Source organism: Phyllopteryx taeniolatus, chromosome 19, assembly GCF_024500385.1.
Source record: "Phyllopteryx taeniolatus isolate TA_2022b chromosome 19, UOR_Ptae_1.2, whole genome shotgun sequence".
Classification (NCBI taxonomy): Eukaryota; Metazoa; Chordata; class Actinopteri; order Syngnathiformes; family Syngnathidae; genus Phyllopteryx; species Phyllopteryx taeniolatus.
The window spans coordinates 16,437,686-16,455,705 of record NC_084520.1 but is presented as its reverse complement, the minus strand read 5'-3'; the positions used below and the strand labels follow the sequence as shown (position 1 = coordinate 16,455,705).

At 41.4% G+C, this 18,020-nt stretch overlaps 2 protein-coding genes across 3 annotated transcripts; one reads left to right on the top strand and one right to left on the bottom strand.

Moving 5' to 3' along the window:
• On the top strand, positions 1-13,657 carry entpd1 (ectonucleoside triphosphate diphosphohydrolase 1). Of its 2 annotated transcripts, none has more exons than XM_061756992.1 (10): positions 1-226; positions 5,803-5,930; positions 6,937-7,054; positions 8,271-8,421; positions 8,649-8,808; positions 10,041-10,244; positions 11,029-11,286; positions 11,843-11,956; positions 12,053-12,190; positions 13,357-13,657. In XM_061756992.1, exons 1-10 carry the CDS (start codon positions 211-213, stop codon positions 13,561-13,563), a joined length of 1,494 nt encoding a protein of 497 aa, XP_061612976.1. In that variant the 5' UTR covers positions 1-210; the 3' UTR covers positions 13,564-13,657. The 2 variants fall into 2 exon arrangements, with proteins under 2 accessions (XP_061612976.1, XP_061612977.1); XM_061756993.1 differs by lacking the exon at positions 1-226 and adding an exon at positions 3,852-4,176.
• On the bottom strand, positions 13,641-17,580 carry LOC133469667 (potassium channel subfamily K member 1-like). Its single transcript, XM_061756994.1, has 3 exons — positions 17,038-17,580; positions 15,729-16,133; positions 13,641-15,160 (listed from the first exon to the last, which is right to left on the bottom strand). Exons 1-3 carry the CDS (start codon positions 17,372-17,374, stop codon positions 14,889-14,891), a joined length of 1,014 nt encoding a protein of 337 aa, XP_061612978.1. The 5' UTR covers positions 17,375-17,580; the 3' UTR covers positions 13,641-14,888.
• Positions 17,581-18,020: the final 440 nt, after the last annotated feature.

The window sequence follows — 18,020 nt, the reverse complement described above, 5'->3', positions numbered from 1 at the left end:
GTGGGGGGGGTCCGAGGAAGAGGAGGGGGTTGAGTAGCAAGTGCATGGGAGCGAGAGAAAGAGAGTGAAGAGGTAGAGCAAGAAAAGAAGAGCATAGATGTGTGAGAGAGAGAGAGAGAGAGACACAGGACGAGGAAGTCGGTGAGTGAGGGTGAAGACACACCGGCTTGAGGAGAGAGAGGATAGACGCAGCATTGTGTTGCTGCTGAGATGACTGCACAAAGAGGTGAGTACACCCACAACACACACACACACACACACAACACACACAAGGAGGTGTGTGTGTGTGTGCAAACAGGTGCATATTGTGTGTGTGTGCCCGCGTGTTGTGGCTTTGTTTATGGCAACCTTGTGTGATTAATTCAGTTTGCGAATTCCTTGACAATATGTTAGCGTGCGCCCGGTCATGTGCGACGCTCCCGATTGGAAGTTAGGCAAGTGAATGTTCCAGCTGGGGAAAACTCCCAAAAATTGTTTCATTTTTCTCCTCATTTTGGATCCAAAATGGAATATTGTGGAACAAAATATTTTTCTCCCGGTTGCGTTTTCGCAGCTCTAGCTAGCTAGCTACTCTTGCTAGTGTATCGCTCTAGCTAGCATCTATCATCATCATCATCTTACCTGTCTCTCTATCCATCCCTCCCATCGAACATCTCTCCATCTCCGAGTCTATCCATCTAGCTAGCTCCCCATCTACATCCATCCATCTACCGTGTGTCTACCCATCTGTCCATCAAGCTGCCTATTTATTGGACTTACCCATCTACAATATGTCTATTTATCCATCAAGCATGCATCATCAATCTGTCTACCTAGTATCCATGCTAGGCACCTGCCAATCGGTGCACGCAACGTATGCATCTACCATGCATCCATCCTTCTTTCGACCATCCTATCCATCTGTCTATCAGACGCCCGGTGGCAGTCTATCCGCCCATCGATCTGCCCTTCCGTTTATCCGTTTTCACGTCTATTTGCCTGCATATCATACATCCACCCATTTATCGATTCATCTGCCCATCCATTTATCCTCTACCCTTATCCATTTACTAGTCCCTCTGTCTATACCTGCCCACCCATCTACCAATCCATCCGTTGATCTATTCATCAATCGACCTCCGAAAAGTGAGGCAAACATGTGAACCACTTGGCCACCTCACCTCGTTCATTTGAACAAGTAAAATAGCGATCCAGTGGTACCGTAAATTCTGAGTGACCCAACTTACAAGTTTTTCCCAAGTGACTCGGTTGATTACGATGATGATTCTTTTTGAACTAACTGTACTGTAACAGCTGAACTCCTTCGTCGTTATGGTGGAGCGTAACCGCCAAATGAGCAAGATGAGAACGGTTCGTCGATTCGTCTTCCATCTCTCTGAATCTGCCAACGGGTTTGAAGCGCACAATCTTTGTTTATTTGTGCGACTTCCTGTGCTCAGAACTCGATCAGTTTCACATCAGTGTCCGGTCACAAACTTATAGCCAGCGTCTGACTCCACCCGCGGGGCCCTTGTGACACTTTTGACCTGCGGGTGTCCTCACTTCCTCTTTCTTCAAATATCCTCTTCCTCTTCTCCCTCCTTCTTCGTCGTCGTCGTCGTCTTATTGTCATCTCAACACTCATTTTATGATGCAAAACTTCGTCTCCCTTCCTAACCTGGAGCATGCCCCCCCCCCCCCCCCCCCCCCTGTTTTTTTAACGGAGCCATAATTGTTTTGGTTGTTTTTTTTTTGTCATACTAAGACATGGAATACAAATAAAAAAAGTTACTTCCTCAGTCTGGACCTCCACCGAGGCCCGATGATGGTCGTTCAGATCGCAAGGTTTCACGTGTGAAAGTGATCTGTCGTGATACAATGTCGAATTGTAATCCTGACATCCTTGCAGTGTATGAAACTGTTGCATAACATGTTTGCAGAATAGTGCACATCAAAAGTCACAATTGAACAACAAAATACAAATTGAGAGGTACACATACGGAGATGGCGATACGCAGATGAAATCAGCGGGAAAGCGAAAAGCATTTCCTGTAAACCTAGTGAACTGGGTGGGAAAGAATTCGTCACTTAATCATATTTTGGAATGCGCGTCTTTTGTTTGACAAAAAAAGGAATGCTGTCATTCAACAATAATTCACATTTTTAAATTAAATAAAACAATCTGGTCAAATTTTCATTGGACTTTTTAAAGATTTGTTTTTTTGTTCTATCTTTCAACATTTGTTTAAAAAAAAAAATTGAAACTTACATGACAAGTTTTCATTGAACGTTTTTCTACAATACAAAGTTTTGTGACTTGTAGCATTCAAATTCTGCTACATTTGTTTTTTAATTGAATACTCTGTATATTTCAACATTTATTTACAATTTTAAATTCAAAAAATGTTAAAATGTTTCAGTGTGGCAAATTAACAACCTTAATAATTAAAAATTTTTTTTTTTTTTTTAGATTTAGAAATAGTTGAAAAAAATCGTGTGGTATCTTGCAACACTTATCTCTTATTATACGGTTATTTTTAATAAAAAAAATAGTCTACTTTTGTTCAACCCTAACCTTTTCTCATCACTTCTCAATGCAGGCTGTGTTTTATTTTCTTATTAGAATATGCCCAGGCTGGCCAATGGCCCGCTGACAATCGTCAATTAAAAACAACAGAAAACTTTGGACATGCTTTGATGTGAATGATTCCACTCCTATTCAATAGCGACCAGCCAATGTGTGTTCGATTACACACACGCACACAAACACGCTTTTTCTTTCCAAAGCGGCAGAGTGTCATCTGAGTTCCCCCCCCACACACACACGGACACACACGTTGAAGTCGAGAAAAAAGTGTCACCATGTGGCAGACAACGCGGCACAACTCATGAGTGAGTGTGACGTCAAATTTCCTCAAAAGTCAACCGCGGGAATACTTTTATAATCCTTCAAGAAGGCTTGTGTTAAAAAGGGGAGCTTTGCGTGAAAATCAACAAGATTCTTGCCGTGACGATCACTAGCAGCAGTTGGAAACGCGGCGATGTCGTTGTGGTCAACTAAATCTTGACCACTAGGCCGCTGAAATGACAGATGAACTTTGGATGTTTTTTTGGGTCAAACAGTTGCAGGACACTTTGAATGGCAGAGACTCGCTCTCCTTAAAGGGGAACACACAGGATTACAGCTTGGATTGATTTGATTGTTTTGTTTCGCTTTTATGAATTTTGCAAAACTCAAAAAAATATATATTTAGCTGAACTGTATGTAATTGTATTTAGCTTTTCCATTTTTTCTTTATACGTTTCTTTTATTTTCCTTAATTTAGTTTTATTTTCCGCAATTGTATTTGATTTATCTTCTTTATTCTACAGCTTTTTTAAAAAAAATATAATTGTGCTTTTATTTTCCTTAATTTTAGTTGATTTTCCTTCATATGATTTATTTTCTTAATTTTATTACGTTTTCCTTATTTTTTATTTGATTTTCCTGTTTTTTTTTCCATTTTCATAATTTTATTAAACTATTTTTCAGATTTTATTGTTTTTGTGATTTCCATAATTTTTCCCTTTTTTAAGTTGTCATGACAGTCTTTTTTTCGCCTTTGGTCGATAGATTTGACATTGTTTTTCATTAATAATTAGAAAGTATGCATTATAGCCCTCAACAAGCAATATTTTCTTTCTGTTGCATTTTCGACACAAACCAAAAAATAAAAGATGATTTATCATAATATGTCATTATTGAATTACTATTATTTATTAATAATTTGAAAATATGCATTAAAAGTGGTCCCATTGGTCACCTTTGAATGCATCCTGGACGTGTTGTGGAGGGACGGGGGGGGGGGGGGGAAGACGGGGAAACAAGGGAGTGCATTTATGAATGGCGCCACAAATTTGCAGGCCAGTCACACACAAACACACACACACACTCAGACAGGGGATCCCGATCCGTCACAGGGATGACATCACCACCGCGGTGCTAAACAAGAGCCAAACAAGGGAGTCCCCCGCTTCCTCTGTGCAGCACGGACGCTCTCATTGGCTGGCTAGGGAGAAGGCGTCGCCATGGGAACCTTAAGGAGGGTTGCGGGGTGTTCATTGCACACTTCCACGCTCACACAGCGGCCGCTTGTCATCCTGGAGCGCTCTCCCTTCTTTCGCTTGTCTTTAACTTGACTTCAGACGAGAACGCAGGTAAGAAACTTAAGAGACTTTCTTGTCTTTCTTTTTTCCCAACGAGTGCGATGTGTGCGTGCATGCAACCTGTTGCACTCTTGTGTAAACAGCACGCTGGATCTACATGTGTGTGTGTGTTTCCCATCAGTAAACAGTAGGAAAGGCATAAACACACAGAAAAGTCAAGGAAATCCGGCACGGCGCGTCCAGCTTTCTATTTGATGAAACCAGTGACAAATAGAAAACTGAAATATTTCCTGGTTTACTAACTCAACGTGATTCTTTTTTTAATTTTTAAATTTTTTGGGGGGCTTTGTGATAAGCAACTGCGTGTTTTGTAGGATTGCATAGTAAAAAAGGTGTGTACTTTGCAAGAAAATTGCCATATTTCTTGGTTTATTAAAAGTTTCACTTTTTCCCATTATTAAAAAGAAAAAAAAAAGAAAAAAAAAACTGTATAGTAATTGAACCAACTCATCAGAATTTAGTTGGATTTCATACAAAAAAAGAATTGTTCTTCAGTAGACGTATTGGTTTTCCTTCCATGATAAACAACCTTGTGCCAATTAAAACTCTTACAAGAATTTTGTAGGATTTTAGTAGAAAACTGACAAATTTCTTGGTTTACTAAAGAAAACATAAAGTATGTTCGATGTATGATAAACAACTGAACTTCCCCTTCCAATAATTTCGTAGGATTTCATACAAAAAATAGTAGTGTGCTTTAAGTTAAAAAAAACTCCTTCACTGTCACCATCACCAAATTGTTTTATCATCAACCAAAATTTCTTTTGGTTTTTCCCAGATATATTTATTTAAAAAAAAAAAATGAAATCCTGCTAAATTCTTATAAGAGGATGTTTGTTTTATTTAATGGTAAAGGATTACTTTTAATTAACCAAGAAATATGTCAGTTGTCTGCTAATTTTGTATGAAATCCTACGAAATTCATGTTTTGTCACGACGTTAGGCTTTGTTTTTGGTGAGAACATTTGAACAAAGCTCTTATTGTAACCCATACAATACTCCATAATTCTCTGAAATAATATATATTTCACGCCATGTTGTTGTTTGCAATGCTGCGAAGTTTGTCCAAACAGATTCACTTTAGCAGTTTTGCTATAAGTGTGGTTACGATTAGGATGTTAGTTTCAAACACATTGTTTATTAACACAAATGTATTTTTTTTTTTGCTGTTTGTATGAAGTCCTACAAAATTCTTAGTCTGTTTGCCCCAGTGTTTTTCTTTTTTCTTTTTATGGCTTTAGTGAATATGTTACTTTCAAACAAAAAAAACCAAGAAATGTGCATTTTTTTTCTACTACATTGTACAAATGAGTTTTTTATGTCTTTATTTTTTTGTATGAAATGCTACTAAAGTCACGACCAAGCAAGTTCCCTTTCGCAAACACTTTTCAGATGTTACAGCAACACAAATGTGCATTCCCCCCTCACCAGCACTTCCTATTTTCCCCACCCTCGTAGTACAGAGCTTTTTTTTTTGTGGGGGGGGGGGGGGGGGGGTGTACGAAACGTTGCTAAATTCAAAATTCTTCCTCTTTCCCTTCTCCCTTTTTTTTTTTTTTTTTCCTCCCAACTTCCTGCCTCTCTGTCCGGTGACGCCCGCCCCGCCTCCGTCGGCAGACATGAAAGAGAAGAACCCGTGGCACATGTCTGGGATGGTGGCGTTGGCCGTGATTGGCGTGATCGCCCTGGTCACCCTGGTGGCGGTCATGGTGATCCAGAACATGCCCCTGGCACAGAAGTACAAGGTAAGATGTGTTTTATGTTTAATACAGAGTTGTCATTTAATTGCGGAATGCATGTGGGTTCATATCAAGATTGTGCACTGTCTGCCTAGCAACATGTCTTGTGTGTTAGAGTTAATACCGAGTAATTGTGAAATGAATGCGAAGAAACAGTTTTTCATTTTCTATCATGTAATTGTGCCCCATGAATTCTGCCTAGCAACAAGCTTAATCTGGTTTTAATTATCTGTTGTGAGTCTTCATTTGCTGCTGTTTAGTTATTTGCTGTTGTATTTTGCACTTCAGGGCCACCGTACTGTTGCCAAGGAAACTGCCCAACAAATTCTGCCTAACAACAAGTAAAAATAACCATGAATGGATCTGAATGTATTATGTATTTTGTAGTTCATACAGAGTAGTAATTAGATTTTGGGGTTCATGTGGATCAACTAGATCGTAATCCGGCAGTTTTCATAATAAATTTCTCACATTTGGTCACAAATGATTGCGCCCCTACGAATTCTGCCTAGCAACAAGTGAGATTTACCTTTTTTGGCCTTATCGCCATGCATTTAATATTCAAAACGGAGTATAAATATCTTTTTAATCTTTCTATGTTTCTGTTTTTGTCGACATTCTCCTAGTGTGTGTCTGATATCCGCCTCTCCCTGTCCTTTTCCTGCCACGTGAGCCGCGCGGCCTTCAAGTTGCCAAGGAAAGCGTCCAGTTTGGTTGTAATAGAAAGAAAGATGCTTAAGTTGCCTGTAAAAAAAAAAAAAAAAAAAAAAAAGCGTCCTCATGGTTGACGATAGCGTGATGTCATTCCTTGACAATTTCTGGTGTTACATGTGTTTTACATTAGCATCTCCAAAGCTGTTCAAATAAACACTTCCAGTTACACTGAACGATTGATCAGTGTGTCTGCACATGCTCGGTGGATAATACGTCACGCTTATAAACATCACACACCCCCGCCCCCACGCTGAGAGGATGTGTTTTGACCTGGCATACGTTTTCTTTTCCGCAACAGTACGGGATCGTGCTGGACGCCGGCTCGTCGCACACGACCGTCTTCATCTACGAGTGGCCCGCCGAGAAGGACAACAACACGGGCCGCGCTGAGCAGAAACACTCCTGCGACGTCAAGGGTACGCCAACGCGACTTTCACGGATCACCGTGAAGGCTCACTTACATTTCAAATCAAGTATTGCTAACATTTTACTAGTATGTGACTAGTGGGAATGAGGCTTTCCAATTAAAACCTCCAAAAATGAAGTGGTACAATTTTGCTGTGCATTTGTATGAATAAAAACTACATTAACTACACCCAAAAATTATTACAAAATTCTTTTTTTTTTTTTTTAAATCAATTAGACACTGATGATAATCAATGTTGTTGTTTTCTCGAATAAAAATGAAAACTACATAAAAAGTAACTGCAAATTGAAATATATATTTTTCTAAAATAAAAATATACAATACAAATTTCACAGACAATTGCCGGAATGTTACACTAAAGATGTTTTTTTTGTTGGCTTTTAAAAAAATAAATAATAATCACATCACAAGAATGAAGTTTTTCAGAAAAAAAGTATTTTTTTAAGGGAAAAAACGTTTTTTGTCAAAGTTTATGATGTATGTAAAGTTATGATGATAATTTGTATTTTGCTCCAAAAGTCACAATATTAGAAGATAAAGTTGTAATCTTATGAGAACAGTTACTTTTCTAAGAAAAAAGGTCTTATAAGAGGAAAGTAAATTTTTTAAAAAGGAGAAAAGTTCCATTTTTCTATGTAAAAAAAAAAGTTTAAACGTTTTGTTTAGTTTTTTACCCCAAAATGTCATAAAATGAAAATATTTTTTTGAGCAAGTCATACATTTTAAAGAAACAAATTGAAGTTATATTTTTTCCATGAAAGGCATATTGCAAGTGTAGGAAAAGAAGGGGAACGTTAGAATTTCTTAACATAAAGCAATTCAAATTTTATGATAATAAAGTTGTCATATTATATCATAATGTCATTTTATATATATATATATCATAGAAGTTTTATTTTTTGTGAAATGTTCTGCATATTATGAGAATAAAGTAATAAGACCACCCCCGCAATAGGTGAAATCTGCGCAGTGTGGATTTTTTTGGTGACACAAGTCAGAAATGATAAATTATCAAGTTGAATTTGTTCTAGAGAAAAAACATCCCCAAAGATAGTTTCAGCCGTTTGAGCATTTATCCATTATCCTCAATACCCATTTTAAAGTTGGGGGGAAAAAACAACTTTACTAGCAAGAGAGCCCTGAAATGTGCGGGCTTGACGAACCAACACGAGCAAAGGTATGACTGTGATTTTTGCACGTTGCAGGTCCGGGTATCTCGAGCTACGTGGGGACACCGTGGAAGGCCGGCCAGACCCTGAGGGAGTGCATGCGCCAAGCCGAGGACAACATTCCCGAGAAGAGACGCGCCGAGACGCCGCTCTACCTGGGAGCCACCGCCGGGATGAGATTGCTCCAGTAAGGAATTTACAGCGGTGCCTTGACTTACCAGTTGAATTCACTGCGCGACCACGTTCAGAACTCAAATCATCGTTCCCCGTTGAAGTGAATGGGAATGCCATTAATCCGTTCAACGCACCTAAACACTCCCACTTACAATGCATATTTTGCACGCCGCAATATCAATGCTAGTTTGCAAGCTGCCCTATTGATTGAAGCTAATCCATCTGTGTGTGCGCGTGTAGTATGAAGAACAGCTCGGCATCCGAGGAGGTATTCAGGGCCGTGTCGGACACCCTGCAGACCTTCCCGTTCTCATACCAGGGCGCCAGGATCCTCAGCGGCCAGGAGGAGGGCGCCTACGGATGGGTCACCGTCAACTACTTGGACAACCGCCTCAAACAGGTCCTCAAAAGAGTCTTCCAAGACCGCCTCAAACGGGTCCTTGAGGAACGCCTCACGTTTAAGTTATCTGGGATCAAATCTTCCAGCATACGGTATCAATGAATGGAGATGTGCGCTTTTCCAGACCGAAAACAACGTAAGTGAAGTACGAGAATATTCGTAATGTTAGAAGACAGCTTCTTTTTAAGAAAAAAAAGGCGATTTTTGTGGGGAGAAAGACAACAATTTTTGGAGTTCTTTTAATAAAAAATAAAAAAAAACACACCTGAAACAAAGTGCTGTACATAAATACATATTGAATATAAAACAAAGTTAAAAACACAAAAGTTATCTCGAGCTGAGTTGAAAGTAATTAAATAAAAAAAAATAATAAAATTAACGTAGCAAAATAAAGTATGTGTTCAAGAAGTTTTATTTTTCCCACAGAAAAAGTTATATTTAATCAATAATATACAATGTATTATATATAGTTTTTTTGTTTTTTGTTTTTTTTTAGAATAAATTCATTTCTTGCCAAGACAAAAAGTAAAAAAAATAAAGTTGGGTATTTTTTTTAAGAAAATGTTGGATTTTTTCCGCAAAAAAAAGTTAATTTTTAGTCAAATTTAATTAGAATTTTTAACTTAAAAATGTATTTTTTTCTTTCTCAGAATGTGATTAGCTATGGCACAAGCTTGGAGATTACAGAATGAATATAGCCACATTTATTATTTCTAAAGTCACATTTATTTGAGCGGCACGGTGGCCAACTGGTTAGAGCGTCTGCCTCACAGTTCTGAGGACCGGGGTTCAATCCCCGGCCCCGCCTGTGGGTTTTCTCCGAGCACTCCGGTTTCCTCCCACATCCCCAAAACATGTTTGCTAGGTTAATTGACAATTCTAAAATTACCCGTAGGTGTGAATGGTTGTTTGTTTGTATGTGCCCTGCGATTGGCTGGTGGCCAGTCCAGGGTGTACCCCGCCTCCTGCCCGATGATAGCTGGGATAGGCTCCAGAACGCCCGGGACCCGCGTGAGGAGAAGCGGCTCAGAAAATGGATGGATGGACATTTATTTGACAAAAACGTTAGGAGATAAGTGATATTTTTATGACTTAATCGCTGTATTATGGTAATATGAATGTGTTCAAATGTGTTACTCTGCAATTCCCACATCTTGTTTGTTTTTTTATTGGCCAACTCCTTCTGCGGCCTTGACTTTGATGTTTCCGTGTGTGTGTGTGCGTTTCTACAGGGCCTGAGGACCACGGGGGCCTTGGACCTCGGCGGGGCGTCCACCCAGATTAGCTTTGTGCCCCAAGCGTTGGACGGCGGCGGTTCGCCCGGCAACTCTGTGACCTTCCGCCTGTACGGAAACGACTACAACCTTTACACGCACAGCTTCCTGTGCTACGGGAAGGATCAGGCACTCAGAATGGCGCTGGCACACCACACTCAGGTAAACGCCCTTCCAACGCATGAATTTTTTCTTTGTGGTCTTTACATTCAGAAAGACTATTTGTGTAGTCAGAAGGCGTGACTCGTTTCTTGTTCATCACAGTCAAGGACCTTACTTTGTGTACTCGGAATTATTATCCTTCGAGGTCGAAATGTTACAAGAATAAAACTGTGGATTTCTTTTAAGGTGAAAAAAAAAGTTGTATTATTACTATTATTCCAAAACAAAACAAAAAATCGTTTTGTTGAGAAAGTTTGTTTGTTAATGTCGTACTATTCTCTTTGGTCTCAGTCTTTTTCTATTTTTTAACATTTTTATAAAATTGTATTTTTCAGATAAACAGATTTTTAAAAAACAATTAGTCTTATTTTTCCAAGAAAAAAAAAGTATGTTATTGAGAAACAAATCGGATCGTGTTGCGAAAAGGTGGTATTTTTATAAGAAAAGCATGGTTTTAGAGAAAAAAATTTTGGGGGTTGGAGTCTTTTTCATTAAGTCAGTTTTTTCTTTTTTAAGAACAAGATCGTAAATTAGTTTTTGTGTAAAAAGGCATATTTTCAAGACAAAAGCCGAAATATACAAGAATTTTCTAGAAAGTTGCCGTACTGCGTCAGTTAGATAGGCCCCAAGATTTCCCCCATGGCAATGAAATTAGCTGTCCAAAATGTCTCAAAATTCTTGATCGTTGAAGCATTTTGTCCAAAGCATGCCACGGACACCTGGGATCCGTTTGTGTCCATCATTGTTTTGTATGATATTTTTCTTCTTCCTTCAACTCCCTGAGTCCGGTCCTATGGCGATAAAGGACCCATGCTTCCACCCAGGCTACGCCGCAACAAAGGCGTACTCGGACCTCTACGACAGCCCCTGCGTGTCGGACAGGAAACCTCAGGGAGCCCCCGAGTCTTTCCTGCACACTGGAATAGGAAACTTCCAACAATGCCAGGACGTGGTCCGGACCCTTTTCAATTTCAGCCAATGCAAATATAGCCGTTGCTCCTTCAACGGCGTCTACCAACCACCTTTGCAGGGGCACTTTGGGGTAAGCAGACTGCGAAGGCGAGCACAATATTCAGTATAAACGTGCTGATTTTTGGGTTAAGCTTCATTTGGCGAACAAGAGTTGTCCTCCCAAATATCTCAATCGTCTTTTAAGCAATGCGTCCAGGCTCTGAGGTAACTAAGCAGCCACAAACCATAATGCCCCCCGCACCACAATTCACAGTTGCAATGTGACAGATGTAGCTTCAAATCTAGGCCTCAGCTAAAAAAAGGCAATATAAACATTGAAAAATTATTTTTGGGCATTTATAGGCAATATACAATATAATTTACTTTATTTTTAAAAGGCTTAGTTCAAATAAAGACCTAACAAAATTGTATAGTTTTTCAAACATATATTGTAAATTATATATAAAAATGTGAAAAAATATTTTAATAATTGTTATATAATACATTTGCTCAAATAAAGCCAATCCCTGCTATGAAAATGATTAAACATTGTATATCACTATGCATTATTATAAAAATGCATTTCGAGGGGAAGTCATTATTATTCTTCAAATGTTTTGTCGTCGTCCTCTTCCCCATGGCGGTAGGCGTTCTCAGCCTACTACTACACCATGAGCTTCTTCAACCTCACCGACACGTCCATCCCTCTGGACACGGTCAAGGAAACAATAGCCCGATTCTGCGCCACGCCCTGGCAGCAGGTTACCAAAAAAAATCTAAAATCAAATCAAATACACTATATATTGTATGTATAGTCTGTATACTGATATATTTGTGATTTGTGTGAATGAGTGCAGGTGAAGCAAGAGAATCCTGGCACCAAGTTGAAGTATTTGGTGGAGTACTGCTTTGCCGGCGCGTACCTCATCACCCTGCTGACGGACGGATACAATTTCACCGCCGAAACGTACGCCGACATTAAATTCATACACAAGGTGCGTTGCCCTTAGTCTCCTCTTGGATAAATTGTCTCTTTCCTGCGGCCTGGAACCAACGTGTAAATACATTATTATATTCTGCAATCGCCATTTTGCTGTGGTGCTTTTTTCTTGCTGCCCTTAGTCTCCTCTAGGATCAAATTTGGCTAATTACAATTTGACATTATTTTCCTCTACTTTAACTATAATCCAGTCTCCATTTCGCTGCTGCTAAATTTACTTCTAGTCCCGGCATACAGCCACATGTACATAAATCCAGGATTAGACTCCACAGTCTCAATTTTGCTGCAGTCCTCTGTTTTCTTGCTGCCCTTAGTCTCCTCTTTAGTGTGTCTCATTACTGTGGTCAACAGTCACTTGTGCATCAATACCACGTTGTGTTTCTTCCTGCCCTTAGTCTTCTCTCAGATGAAATATCTCATTGCGGTGCTCTACGGCCACATGTACATGAATCCAGTATTATGCTGGAATGCTCCATTTTCTTGCTGCCCTAACTCTCCTCTTTTCATGTACTGAACTGCCACATTAACATGAATCCAGTTTTATACTCTGGAGTATCCATTTTTGTTACAATGCTTCGTTTTCCTTAGTCTCTCCCAGAATGTCTCACTACAGTGGCCGACGGTCACGTACATACAGTATAACAGTCCACAGTCTCCACTATCATGCAAATGTCCATTTTCTTTCTGCTCTTAGCCATGGTCATCTGAGAGGAGACTATCGGCCACATGTACATAAATCCAGTATTATGGTCCGCAGTCTCCATTTTTACTGTGGCAGTCTGTTGTCTTGCTGCCCTTAGTCTCATTTCAAGTGCCAATAGCCACATAAATCCAGTATTAGACTCCACTGTCTCCATTTGTACTGCAGCAGTCCATTTTGTTGATGCCCTTAGTCTCCTCCTGGATAAAAGCTCTATTTCCAGTGGCTAACAGCTATACAGTATCCTGCGCAGTCTCCATTTTTTCTGCAGCGCTGTTTTCTTGCTGCACTTAGTCTCCTTTTGGCTAAAAGGTGTTTCATTACCATGGAAAAATTAAATACAGAAGATTGCCACTCTCTTGCAGTGGCTCAGTCCGATTGATGCGTTCGTCGCTGCGCGTGTGTTTTTTGTTGTTGTAATTTTGCACTGTATAAAGCGTGTTGACTTACGTGGGTCCCAGATCAAAGGAAGTGACGCGGGCTGGACTCTGGGCTACATGCTGAACCTGACCAACATGATCCCGGCCGAGGCTCCCGACACGCCGCCGTTGCCCTACAGCGGCTACGTGACCATCGTCACCGTCACCGTCTTCCTACTCCTGGCCCTCCTATTGCTCGTCGGGCGCACCTTCAGGCCGAGCTGCTTCAAGCGGTCGCTCATCATATAGACGCACGCACGGCAAGCGCTACTAAGGAATCCACGTCAACTGTGATGTGAATAATAAGAGTGCATAAATAAAATAGCCTATGTTTATACACACATTTATTATGGTTAGTAAAATATCTTTTCATATTTGTTGATAGATCTATGTACCATACAAAAAGGCTAGACACATCATACAGGATGTGGCTAATTGTCTCGAGCAGGTTTGGTGGGCCGAATGTGAGCGTTTTGGATCTCATGGCCAATCATCAAACTTTGTCGTCACTGTCCAATATGCCCTCTTCAAGCCGGTATATGTGCAAAACGGGTCAAAGCACTTCCTCCCGGTTCGGGTGAATGGTGAAGCCACATGAAACAATGTCACCACTCAAGCCATCAAAGATGACAATATCCCATGTTTAGGCTTCATCTGTGTTTACTTATATTTGTATAAATAAGTGATATCCGTGTATTTTAAGTTTTGTCCGAAGACACCAGCCATAAAGAAAACATTTGAGCAAGTTCGGCTTCCAACAATAATGTGATCATGCATGCTCGTTTTAGGGAACCATACACAGGAAGTCAGCTATGCCGTTTCCCGGGTTTGGTCACGTGACATTCCGCAAAAGGGGTGAAATCCCTCGGTGGAGTTTTGACTAGTTATTTGCTTTTTTTGTAAAATGGTGCCCTCTGGTGTTCAAATCCATATTGCACATGAAAAACTTTACAAAGAGTAACAGTTTTGCATTACTACCTCGTCAATAAACTATTCTGTAACAATTATTAAAATCTACCGTACTTTTTATAAGTCCCACATTTTAAGGCAACTTGTTTGCACTTTAAAAAAAATAAATAAAAATGTCTCATTAGGTTTTACAAAACTTGTGAGAGCGAGCTTTTCAGTAACTACTGTATGGATCTTAAGTAACAGGCTTTGGTGGAGGTCTGCGGCCAACCAAGTCATATTTTGGTTGGTGAATTTAGTTAGTTAAAATGTGCAGGTAGGTGTTTTTAAATGAAGTCGTGGTGTGGCTTTGACAGGAAGTGGAAACTTAGCAGGCATTCCCGCCCCAGCTCTTATCTGTGGGGAATGTTCTGATAAGGGAGAACAAAACAAAACAAAATCACAGTGCTTCACTTTTCCCCACATTTGGTTATGCTAGAGCCTTGTTCCAAAATCAATAGGACGCCAAAAGCCTGGCAACACTAATTGGCCAGTTTTGGTCCTTTCCCCCATCTGGAAAGTATTCACAAAAGCGTCACTTTTTCCAGATTTTGTTATGTCCATGAATTAGCTAGTCCCTCACACATACCCACACGTTGCACAGCAGGTGGCCATTTTGCACTGCGCTAGTTGAGCTTCCCATCAAGGCCGGAGGCCAGCGTGTACGGCGCCGCCCTGCCGCCGCCCCGCACGGTGTCGGCCAGCTGCGACACGGACGGGAGGACGCGGTCGGACGCGTCGGCGGAGTGTTCCCGCTCGATGATGTTGGCCGTCTCGGCGTCCAGCTCGCGCATGAGGTCGTCCCGGTAGAAGCGCTGACGCAGGCGCTTCATCTGCGGCAGCTCCGCGCACGTCTCCATCAGCACCAAAACGCACACCAGACCAAGCAGCAAATACACTGAAAAATACACATACCAGACTTTAATTAGCCAATATGCTACACTACAATAAGAAAATCGTGAAACGGTTGTCGTAAGCATGTTAAAATGCCTCAAAAGTCGCACTTGGAGCAAATCACACTGGATTTCGGTAGGTCCCACAAGAAGTTAGCGAAAAGAACATGAAAAAACTCAACTCAGAAACTTAAAATTCTCGGGTCACGCTTCGAAAGTCGTACAAAACTTCTAGTAAGTCATGCGAGGCTTGGGCAAATTCCAAAACGTGACAGCCATTGTCATAAGTGTGCTAAAAGGCTTATTTTGTACAAAAACTATAGCAAACCACGTGAAATTTTGGCAAATCACACGATACATCAGGGTTGCTCACTAATTAGCAAATGTTCGAGAAAATGACATTATTCAAAACAAGTGATGCTTTTCTCTGTGTTCTTGTCATACGTAAAACAATATCAAAATGATTCCGCTCATTTCGTCTATTCCTCAGTAGAAATTAAGCGGTTTTGAAAAATAGTTTTTCAGCAACTAACGTAGGCTAGGTTCACCCCCAAAACAGTCAAATTTGCTTACAAGTGATGACCAGCTTGTAGAACTGCCGATAACTGTCGTCCTCCGTACTGTGAGATTCTCCTGGGACGTAATCTCCGAGCCCGATGGTGGTCAAGGAGATGAAGCAGAAGTAGAAGGACTCCAGGAAGTTCCAGTCCTGCTCCAGAGAGATGAAGATCCACGCCGGGACGACGAAGATGGCAAAGGCCACCGCCACGGTGAGGACCGCCGCGTGGACGGCGGCGAACTTGGCCTTGGACACGGCCCAGCGGCTCGGGAAGTAGGCGATGGGGCGGCGGGTGACCACCGCCATGATCCTCTGCACCACGGCGGAGAGGAAGAAGATGGTGAGGGGGATGCCCAGGATGGAGTAGAGGATGCAGAAGGCCTTCCCTTCGTCCGACAGAGGAACCGTGTGGCCGTAACCTGCGCACAAACGTGACCGACCGTCAGCAACCAAATTACAAGGACGCTGACAAAGGCTTTTACTTTAATTACCTGTAATTTCCCTTAAGTGCAAGTAATTTCGACTCGTTGCTCAAGTCGTAAGCCATCACTTGAAAGCTGCTTGTTGACAAATGTCATCCAACAAACAAGAACGAGAAAAACTTTTTTGACCTTGAATGCCTTTCATATCATTCAAAACAAAAGCGCAACTCTTTTTAGGACCATCTTAAGCTCTGGACCTTGTTTCTCCACGAAAAGTATAAGTGGCTATAAAAAGTCTCCACTCCCTGGTTGAAATGATGCCATTTCATTCTGAATTGCTCTGGAAATGATTCGAATGTATTTACTAAAACTAATGTATCATTGTTCATATCTATGCCGGCTTTAGGGCTCCAATTTGGTGGTAACCTTGAGTTGATTTTCTTTCAGTTTGGTAACATACATGAGCATTTTCAGCAGAAGACCCCCAAGCTCTGGTCGTACTCTTGAAACTTGATTTACATAATTTGGTAACATAAATGTCCCCTTTTTGGGCCTTGAATTTGTATGGTTACATTGCAGTCCCATAATTGCGTGTTTAAGGGACATCGACTGTACATTTTCACAACAAAATACTCTACTGTACATTCCACTGTCAGTGGAGTGAAATAATTTGCCGTATTTGATTAGTACGTTCTCATAAAATAACTCCAATCTTTTCTAGTCTACTTGTTTTTAAGGAATTATTATTTATTGGCCTGTGATGGAGTCTTCAAATGGCCATTTTGTGCACATTGGTGTCGTGAGGTCCAGGACCGCCCCCTCCTCGGCACCGCTAGCTGCGCCCGCTCTAGCCCGAAAAGCGAGCCCTGAAGCGGGCCCCCACTTCAGCGTCAAGCCTCACCTGTGGTGGTCAGCACGGTGCTGGTGAAGAAGAGCGACGACATGAAGTCCCAGTTGCGGCGGCTCCTCTTGCTCACCACCGACACGCCGTAGTTGTTGGCCTCCAGCGCGCGCACCAGGAGCTCGCGGAGGCTGGCGTCCGACACGCAGGTGTTGTTGGCCAGGAAGTCCCGGCGGCTGGCCTCCAGCTCGCCGCGGAGCCGGACCTCGTATGGCAGCTCGACGGCGGAGAAGATGGCGGCGCCGACGAGCAGGTAGGCGACGTAGGCGACCACCAGCAGCGCGAAGTTGAGCGCCGGCCGCTGGCGCTCGACGAAGTGGGCGCAGACGCCCTCCATAACGTCGAAGAATGGGGAACAATACGCTTTTTGGGTGTGTTTGTTTGAAACAATGAAGGCGAACCGACCGGCGGTGGCGACTTCTTCCTTGTTCGTCACATCACCGAGAAGGAAGCGGTGACGTCACTCACCTGGCCAGGTGGCTGTTTTAAAACGGCCATTTTGGCTCAAATACCCGCCATTAAACACCTTTAAAGGGAAGAGTTGCTTCTCCTTACATGAACGCCAGTACCAGTTGTTTGTAAATGGAAGTTAAGTTTTGAAGTTTAGTTGGGGAGTTTATTAAGTGGCGGGTGGATGCGAGAGTGAACGCGCGGGCATCCGACTTGAACTGGTTAAACTGGTTTTGGGTTTCCAACCACAGCAGTGGAAAGACTGGGGACACTTTATTAGGTACACTTGCACAATCCGAGAAAAACAATCCGCGCATTCAAAAACTGAACTCGGCACAAATAATCAATCAATAATCGATCATCTAATTAATCGACAACTATTTTGATGATCAATTAATCGTCTACAGCCATGGTTTTCGTGGTCTTAAACTTATCCCAATCCTCTGATTTCAGTCTCTTTAGTCCTTCATGAAAGGACTTATCTTTTCCGCTTAATAAAAAATAAGACGTTTGCAAACCGCTCCTTTTACTCT

What these genes read in the sequence shown, in the direction of transcription:
- entpd1 (XM_061756992.1), top strand. An exon ending in TGGACAACCGCCTCAAACAG is followed by an intron (nt 8,809 to 10,040) that starts GTCCTCAAAAGA and finishes GCGTTTCTACAG; the next exon opens with GGCCTGAGGACCACGGGGGC. An exon ending in CGCTGGCACACCACACTCAG is followed by an intron (nt 10,245 to 11,028) that starts GTAAACGCCCTT and finishes CAACTCCCTGAG; the next exon opens with TCCGGTCCTATGGCGATAAA.
- LOC133469667 (XM_061756994.1), bottom strand. Translation starts at nt 17,374, where the DNA reads ATGGAGGGCGTCTGCGCCCACTTCGTCGAGCGCCAGCGGCCGGCGCTC. An exon ending in CACCGTGCTGACCACCACAG is followed by an intron (nt 16,134 to 17,037) that starts GTGAGGCTTGAC and finishes GTTTGTGCGCAG; the next exon opens with GTTACGGCCACACGGTTCCT. An exon ending in CTACAAGCTGGTCATCACTT is followed by an intron (nt 15,161 to 15,728) that starts GTAAGCAAATTT and finishes TGTATTTTTCAG; the next exon opens with TGTATTTGCTGCTTGGTCTG.